Source organism: Geotrypetes seraphini, chromosome 4, assembly GCF_902459505.1.
Source record: "Geotrypetes seraphini chromosome 4, aGeoSer1.1, whole genome shotgun sequence".
Lineage (NCBI taxonomy): Eukaryota > Metazoa > Chordata > Amphibia > Gymnophiona > Dermophiidae > Geotrypetes > Geotrypetes seraphini.
Window position 1 is genome coordinate 102,662,823 of NC_047087.1, and position 9,192 is coordinate 102,672,014.

Consider the following 9,192-nt stretch of genomic DNA (forward strand, 5'->3'; position numbering starts at 1 on the left):
TGGTATCGTCTGCAAATTTTATAACCTCACACTTTGCCTCCGTTTCCAGGTCATTGATAAATATGTTGAAGAGTAGCGGCCCCAGCACCGATCCCTGCGGCACACCGCTCGTGACTCCCCGCCAGTCAGAATATTGGCCCTTTACTCCGACCCTCTGTAGTCTACCTGACAGCCAGTGCATATATTCCAGCAATGCTCCCGATTCGCCCATGCTCTTCCCATGTTTACGCCTCTTTTTTGGATAAGATTCCAGTGCTTAAAGATGTGCGTATAAATTTTAATTGATACCAGTTAGCACTAATAATTGATTATTAGCACCCAAATGTTAGTGCTAATTGGCTTGTTATTCAATTAAATCATATGTGGAAATTAAGCATGTGCCTAAATTTCTAGCACTATATATATATATATATAGAATTAGGCTGTTAAAGGCTAATATTAGCAGGAGTTGGAGCAGGAGTTGAACTTGAAGTCGGAACTGAAGTTGGAGATGAAGGTTTGTCTTACTTCCTACACAGCACTGGTGCAAATGAGTGCTCAGCACTCCCAATATTGAGCAAACTCCTTCATTTTCTCCAGAGAGGGATAATCTGTATTGTGTTTGGTACTTCCAATCATTTTGAAATGTTGGCACCTATGTAGTATAGCTGCTAACATAGTGTGGACCCCATCCTCAATGCAAATCGGCATTACATATATACTAAAACACACTCATACATATCTATGGGATTGTAATTGATCTTTCTATTATTTTAAACCACTATATAAATGGTCATAGAGATATCCAAGCAGAAAATATATAATAACCTTGTTGATCAAGGGAATTTTCAAAGACACTAGAACCTGTAGTTCAGTGTAATATAGACAGTTACCCCTGTATAACGAGTAATGATTTAGTTTACTAATGGTCCAGAATGGAAGAGAGGACAAGCATAAGCCACAAGCCATGAGCCATGGAATCAAGGGTGAAATACTAACGTGGATTAAAAACTGGCTGGAGAATAGGAAACAGAGAGTGGGGATAAATAGACAATACTCGGACTGGAAGAGTGTCACCAGTGGGGTGCCGCAGGGCTCGGTGCTTGGACCTGTGCTCTTCAACATCTTTATAAATGATCTGGACATAGGTACGATGAGTGAGGTGATTAAATTTGTAGACAATACGAAGTTATTCAGAGTAGTGAATACACAGGGGGATTGCGAAGATCTGCAATGTGACATAATCAGGCTCAAAGAATGGGCATCGACATGGCAGATGAGGTTCAACATGGATAAGTGTAAAGTGATGCATGTCGGTAACAAGAATCTCATGCATAAATACAGGATGTTTGGGGCGGTACTTGGAGAGACCTCCCAAGAAAGAGACTTGGGATGAAGCCGTCCATGCAATGTGCAACGGCAGTGAAAAGGGCAAACAGAATGCTAGGAATCATAAAGAAGGGGATTACGAACAGCTCAGAGAAGGTTATCATGCCACTGTACCGGGCCATGGTGCACCCTCACCTGGAGTACTGCATCCAGCACTGGTCGCCGAACATGAAGGACACAGTACTACTCGAAAGGGTCCAGAGAAGAGCGACTAAGATGGTTAAGGGACTGGAGGAGTTGCCTTACAACAAAAGATTAGAGAAACTAGGCCTCTTCTCCCTCGAACAGAGGAGATTGAGAGGGGACATGATCGAAACATTCAAGGTACTGAAGGGAATAGACTTAGTAGATAAGTACAGGTTGTTCACCCTCTCCAAGGTAGGGAGAACGAGAGGGCACTCTAAAATTGAAAGGGGATAGATTCTGTATGAACATAAGGAAGTTCTTCTTCACCCAGAGAGTGGTAGAAAACTGGAATGCTCTTCCGGAGTTTGTCATAGGGGAAAACACTCTCCAGGGATTCATGACAAAGTTAGACAAGTTCCTGCTGAACCAGAATGTACGCAGGTAGGAATGTACGCAGGTAGGAATGTCTGAGTTAGGACGCTGGTCTTTGACCAAGGGGCCGCCGCGTGAGCGGACTGCTGGGCACGATGGACCACTGGTCTGACCCAGCAGCGGCAATTCTTATGTTCTTATGGCCAATTTGAGCTGTACTTTGCTGGAAAAGGGGAATCTCTACCCTCTCCCTACCCGAAAGAAGGGAATCCTGGTGATGTCACAACAGAAAGCACTGATGTCATCTACACATGGGGCATTAAGGTTAGGGTCCTGAGTATGGCTACCACTTCCACAATGTTATGAACTCACTTTGGTTAAGTGATATAATATGCAATTTCAAATGGGGGGGGGAAGGTACTCATAGATGGAGCATAGACAAGGCTCCCATCCCCATGTTACATAGAGAATACTGTGAGTTATGTGCACCCTTGTGTTTTACCACTTATTTCTGCCCAATGGGATGATCAGTAACCCTCAGAAAGGCACCCAGACAATATAAAGCTTAAACAATAACACTTTATTACATGCATAGATAAATATTAAAATAGATTAACATCACCGTATTTCCGGACATCACTATCCCTCACAATCTGGAACCCAAAGCGATTGATAGGAGAGGAGAATCGAACGGGCTGTCCCTTGTTGCAACGAAACTGGATTCAAATTCTATGGGCTGAGTTTTTCTCTTTTATAGAGAAAAACTGCTGCCCTCTTAATAAGACAGCCGGTTCTGTTCTTTTGTTATCTGTTTTGACAACACCCAGGTCAAAAGAGGTCAAGATAGCAGATACTTGTCACTGTCTTTTTGATGTAGTTTCCCATCTGTCTTTACTGATGATCATCTGGTTTTACTATCCTTTGAAGATCAATGAGGTCAGGATGTTAGCTCCTGTGGAGATCAAAGAGGTCAGGATCTCAAATAAGCAAGGTTATTGCAGAGACCATCTGGTCTTACTGTCCTGTGGAGATCCAAGAGGTCAGGACGCAAGGAGGTGTTGCAGTTTTATTGTCTCTTTGATGCTATCCAGTTGTCACTCAAATAAAGGAAGTCAGGATCTTAAATAAGCAAGGTTATTGCAGAGACCATCTGGTCTTACTGTCCTGTGGAGATTAAAGAGGTCAGGATCTCAAATACGCAAGGAGGTGTTGCAGTTTTATTGTCTCTTTGATGCTATCCAGTTGACACTTAGACAAAGGAAGTCAGGATCTCAAATAAGCAAGGTTATTGCAGAGACCATTTGGTCTTACTGTTCTTTGGAGGTCAGGATGTCAGGTAAGCAGACTTGAGGATTCATATCAGTAATATGTTCTGAACATGTCAGTAATATGCTGAGGCATAACAGTCCACCCCTGGATCCTTAAGTCTGTATCTCCGAATAAGAAGTCATCCGAATAGAGGGATAGAGTGTTCGTTTGTATACACAATAGGTAAATCCACAATTAAGAAATGTTAACATAAGGATAACTAAACAAATATAGATTAAGGGATGAAGAAACACTTTTCTTGCTGTAGCACTCCACCCGGTAAAAGCATCCCACCAATGGTGTGCAGTAGTAGCTTCAATATGATCTGCCACTGAATGCAAGTTAGTATTTAAAAATTCAGTATCTATTTTATGCTGTAGCAAGGTAAGGTTACGTTGCTGGTTTGCTTTATTTAGAATTGCTATATTTTGCATAGCTTTCTTTACAGAGGGTAATAAAATAATTGGAGTAATTACATCGGCAAAAGAAAGATTAACATTTACATTTGATATCCAGGGTTCATAAAAATGATAAGTTGCATTATTTGCCCACTGCAACACACTAACATTCTGTAAACATACTGAAAAGGGAGCTTGAATAGCAGGAATCACAAGTTCAACAGTACTGCTAGCAACACAGACATATTTATGTAATATTTCTTGTATAAAAGTGTAACCTTGAGGTTGAACAGTCCATTGGCACAGATTGTAGGTATGTTGTAGAGAACATGGTTCATAGATCGCATAAGAAGATGGACAAACTTGTCCATGTTGAATTTGTTTACAATTTTTTAACACGTATGTTTTGTTCTGTTCATCTATTTGTTGCCCATAGTAAGTAGGAAACCATAATTGGGGTCCTAATACCAAAGGCATCACAGTGAAAGGACACATTATGGTAGAGTTCCTTACATCAAATAACGTAAGCAACCCTTCACAGGAGAAATCAGAACATTGTTTTATATCAAAATTCCACCATGTTCTATCTAAGGGCGTGGTTTTATTAAATAATACAAAAATCAATGAGGTATTTCGTAATTGTAACTGCTGGATAAAATTAATTCTTTGTTGTATAAAAGACAAAACACGAATCTCACAAATAGTCCAATGTAAGGCTGAAGAAACATTACTATCTAAAGTATATTGCTGTATTATAGTATCATTAACAACATGTAACATTAACTGATCATATCGTAGGGTTAGTTCATGATTATGTACAGTATTTGGCATCCATTTACCTTCCCATCTAAATACATCCGCTACTCCGGAGCCAAAAGATGCTTGTTTGCCAGCCAGTATTTCAGAATCAATAGTATTTACAATACCTAATGTAGTTCCCGCCCCCCCTAATAGTTGATCCAGCCATCTTCGGGTCCTACATTTGGGTAGAATAGGAAAATTAATTTTCCATTCATATATCATTTCCTTATGTTCTAAACTGGTATTTTTGCATTCTCTAATATTTCTTACTAAAGAGGCATTTAATGAAATAGGATTAGTATGGATAAATGTCATAATAATTACCATGTCAGTGCGGTTTTCAATTTTGGTTGCATTCCTACAAATTAGTCCCTGTGCCCTGTTAATGGGTAAGGATAAATTCCAAAATGTAGTGCTAGTAAATTTTTGTGTTTGTATGATATCTCGAGCCACTTGTTTACTAACTATATTTTGGGGGAAAGTATAGTTAGTACATTGGATCCCAGTGTGATTTCGAATGGTAATGCTAATTACAGAGGCATTCATCACCCAAAAAGGAGTTTTATAATATTTAGTGAACCCGGTATCTGTGTCATATCGAATGACAGGGGAAGGAGAAAATGTAAAATTCCAAATGTTACACAGGGAGTTTTCGCTGCATGTGAAATTATCTTGTTTTCTCATTGAAGTAGCATTTTTCCACTGAATCATGACGACAGTGGTTGGACGGTCACTCTTCACTGGCATTATTGCAGTTTGTCCGTACCATACCAAAGATAGAATGGTGATACACTTCCATGTTAGGTCCTGTGGAAAGAAAAAGAATCTTTATTCTCTCCTAAAACATTGGTCTCGAGGAGCGAAGATTGGACGTTCATAACCATCCACTAGTATTTGTACAATACTATCTTTCCCTGCAGCTATTACGGTGGCTCCTACTATTGGTTGGAGTGGTTTCTTCCACCAGATTCTCATACCAGCTTTAATTACATTAGCTGCCCCAAAGCCTGGTTCACTTCGGCCATAATGGTGCAGGGGTTTATCAATTAACTGTGGAGCTTCCATTTTAATTGCAATAGTTATCAATTGTGCAACACGATCCCCCTTTTGGAGAATGATAGCTTCTTTTCCAAGGTTTAATAACAATATTCCAATTTCGCCCCGATAGTCTGAATCAATGACACCCCCCATTATAGTTACACCTTTAAGAGCCAAACTTGATTGCGGACAAATCTGTCCATAATATCCCTTTGGAATAAGCACCCCCAAACCAGTTTGAATAGGTTTCACTATTTGTGGATCTAATTTGCATTCATTAGGGCAATATACATCTAGTCCAGCAGATCCATCAGTGGCCCTTATAGGAAGCTGTACTCCAGGTCTAACAGTCCAAAACTGGAGGGTACAAATTTTGTCACTTGCTTCAAGTGTGGAATACAGCATCCTATTCAGGGGTGTAGTATGTGAAGCTATGGGTCTATTGTTCAAAATTTGTAAGGCTTCAGTTAAATGTTCCCTCCACCTACGCAATGACTGATATCCTAATCTCTTTAATTGGGTTTTTAATAATCCATTCATTCTTTCTATCAGTCCTGAGGCTTGTGGATGATAGGCTACATGTAGTCTCCATTGAACATTGTTATCATTGATCCAATCCCTAATCATATTACCTGTAAAATGAGTCCCCCTGTCTGACTGTATTTCTAGAGGGTGTCCGTAATATAAGGTAATTAATCCTAATGCTCTAATTGTGTTTTCTTGATTGGCTTTCCGGCAAGGATAAGCCACTAACAACCCTGAATAGGTATCTACCATGGTACACACATATTGACATCCTTTAGACAATGGTAGAGGGCCTATATAATCTATTTGCCAAATCTGACCTGGTAGCCTGCCTCTGGCTATTTTCCCAAAAATTGGGGGCATCTGCTGCGCTGATGTGAGAGCTAGTTTACATAAATGACAATTACTGATTACTGTCTTTACCATATCTACAGTACAATGTATTCCTCTATCATGTGCCCACCTAATAGTTCCCTTCTCTCCAAGGTGTCCGGACTTTTGATGTGCCCATGTTGCCATGGCCATTTCGGAAGCAACATCTGTTTCCATGACCACAACGTGCGGGGTGGAAGAGTTTTGTTCTTCTGCCAACTCTGTTTCAGTGAGTTTGGATGCGCTATCTGCAACAGAGTTGAAAACAGTGTCAAGCGTATCTTTCACCACATGTGCATCTACATGGTACACTGTTATTACGGTAGTATTGGCCCATTCCAGAATATCTTGCCAAAGTCTGGCTCCCCAGACTTCTTTATTATGAATTGTCCAATTGTCCTTTTTCCATTTCATCATCCAAGTTGTCATTCCATTTGCTACTGCCCATGAATCAGTAAAGATATGGCATTGTTGTCCTTGTTCTAGCCGTATGGCCTGCCACACTGCATATAGTTCAGCATATTGTGAGCTCTCTCCTTTTCCAGTGGTTGTTAGCAGTTGCTTTGTGACTGGATTAAAGGACACGCCCTTCCAATGTCTCAGTTGACCCTGGTATTTGGAGGAACCATCTGTAAACCAGGTATGCTGTTGTTGTGTCTCAGTTAGTTCTTGATATGTCCTTCCCCACCGAATGGGACTTTCACATATGTCGTCCACTTGCATTGGGGTATCTTCTGTGGGCACATTAAATACTTTTTCATGCAGCATCGTTACTCCATGTAGGCCTGACTTAGCCCTCTGTTGGATGTACCATTTCCATTTTATGATACTCTGTTCCTGGGCATGTCCAATACGATGAGTTTTTGGGTCACTCATGATCCATGTCATAATGGGTATTTCTGGTCGTATCATTACTTCGTGTCCTATGGTCAACTGTTCTGTTGCTACCAAAGCCCAGTAGCATGCTAGCAGCTGTCTTTCAAAGGGTGTGTATCGGGTCCCAGTTTCTGGGAGAGTCCTATTCCAGAATCCCAAAGGCACTCGTCGTCCAGCTTGCTTTTGCCATAGGCTCCAATTAGCATATCGCTCCTGTACACTCACTTGCAATTCTACTGGACCCTCCTTTAATGGCCACAAATTCATGGCTTGCTGAATAGCTTCCTTTGCTCTCTGGAAAGCCTGCTCTTCGTGTTCAGTCCAGACAAAATCATATTTTTTCCTTGTGATTTTGTACAGAGGAGACAGGATTTGCCCCAAGTATGGAATATGTTGCCTCCAGAATCCAAAAAGGCCAATAAAGGCCTGGGTTTGTTTCTTACTTTGGGGAGAAGGGAAGTTTACAATTTTCTGTTTAACTTTCTCTATCACTTCTCGACACCCTTTTGACCATTTAATTCCTAAAAATACCACTGTTTGTGCTGGTCCCTGTACTTTCTTTGGATTTATTTCCCACCCAGCCTGTCTCATTGTTTCTACTACCAATGCCAAAGCATCTGCAACTTCCTTTTCTGTATTACCCTGGATCAAAATGTCATCAATATAGTGTGATAGTTCTACTCTTTCAGGTAAGGTACAGTTATCTAAATGCTCTGCTATAATCTTGTGACAGAAAGTGGGACTATGTAAATACCCTTGTGGTAGTCTGGTAAATGTATATTGTCTCCCTTGCCAAGTGAATGCAAATTGTTCCTGACATTGCTCCACTATAGGAATAGAGAAAAATGCATTGGCTAAATCAATAACTGCATACCAAGTACCAGTTCGTGATTGAATTTGTTCAACCAGTGTTATCATATCGGGAACAGCGGCACTTAAAGGTGGCGTGTGTTTATTCAATTCTCGGTAATCTACTGTCATTCTCCAACTTCCATCTGCCTTATGGACGGGCCATACAGGATTATTGAAGGCGGAGGTAACTGTTTTTATTACTCCCGCTTTCACCAAATCCTGTATTGTATTGGTAATTTCTTCGTGCCCTCCCGGAATGCGATATTGTTTCATGTTTACAATTTTTGTGGAGATTGGTACTACTATTGGAACAGGTAATTTTCCCACCACTACTGATCTTATAGGAATGGCTGGTGATTTGCCAAAACTATAAATTCCATCAGAAAGCTGTAAGGTTAGCCCTTTCAGAATATCTATCCCTATTATATACTCAGGAATCTCAGTGATCAGTACAGTATACTCCCGGATTGGTAATTGTCCAATTTTTAATCTCAGTTTTGTCTGTACTGCTTGAATAATTTTCCCCCCCAATCCTGCTATTTGTATTCTAGGGCCCCGAAATTTTTTAGGGTTCCCATATATAATAGATGCCTCCGCCCCAGTGTCCACTAGAGCTTGTACCTTTTGCTCCCCAGATTTCCAATAGATATTTACCTCGACATGTGGACGCTGTTCTAATTTGGTCCAGGCAAACACTGAGGCTTGGCATTCATATCATTGATCCTCCCACCACTTCCACCCTTTTAAATCAGGATAAAGAGTGGAAGCAGTTTCCGCAGGAGGAGCAGTTGGCACCGGCATATCCTCACTCTTGCTTACTTGGGCTTGAGACATAGATTTCTTTCCTAATCCTCTACTTTTGTACATTTTCCATAAAGTCCCGGTATCTTTCCCATCTATTTCTTCCCTCTTTACCCCATCTTTTATTAATGCCAAAAACATATCCCTTCGGGATACTCGATTAGCCCTGTTTGAATTGGATTGTCCTTCCCTCTTTTTATCAAAAGTAGTTTGAGGTCCCCAGTCTCCCAGATCTCCTAACTGTCGGACCGCTTCCAAGACTTCCAAAATAGACCTGTCTGTTTGGTTGATCAACAGAGTCATAATTACCTGTTTGTATGCCGGTGCAGCATACCTGATAATTTTATTTCTCATG

At 40.7% G+C, this 9,192-nt stretch overlaps 1 protein-coding gene across 1 annotated transcript; it reads right to left on the minus strand.

Moving 5' to 3' along the window:
- Window positions 1–5,163: 5,163 nt before the first annotated feature.
- Window positions 5,164–8,714, minus strand: LOC117358683 (the record flags this gene model as incomplete). The annotated part of the gene is made up of 1 exon (XM_033940192.1): window positions 5,164–8,714. A coding segment is annotated over one exon (3,513 nt), but the record flags the coding sequence as incomplete, so codon positions are not given.
- Window positions 8,715–9,192: the final 478 nt, after the last annotated feature.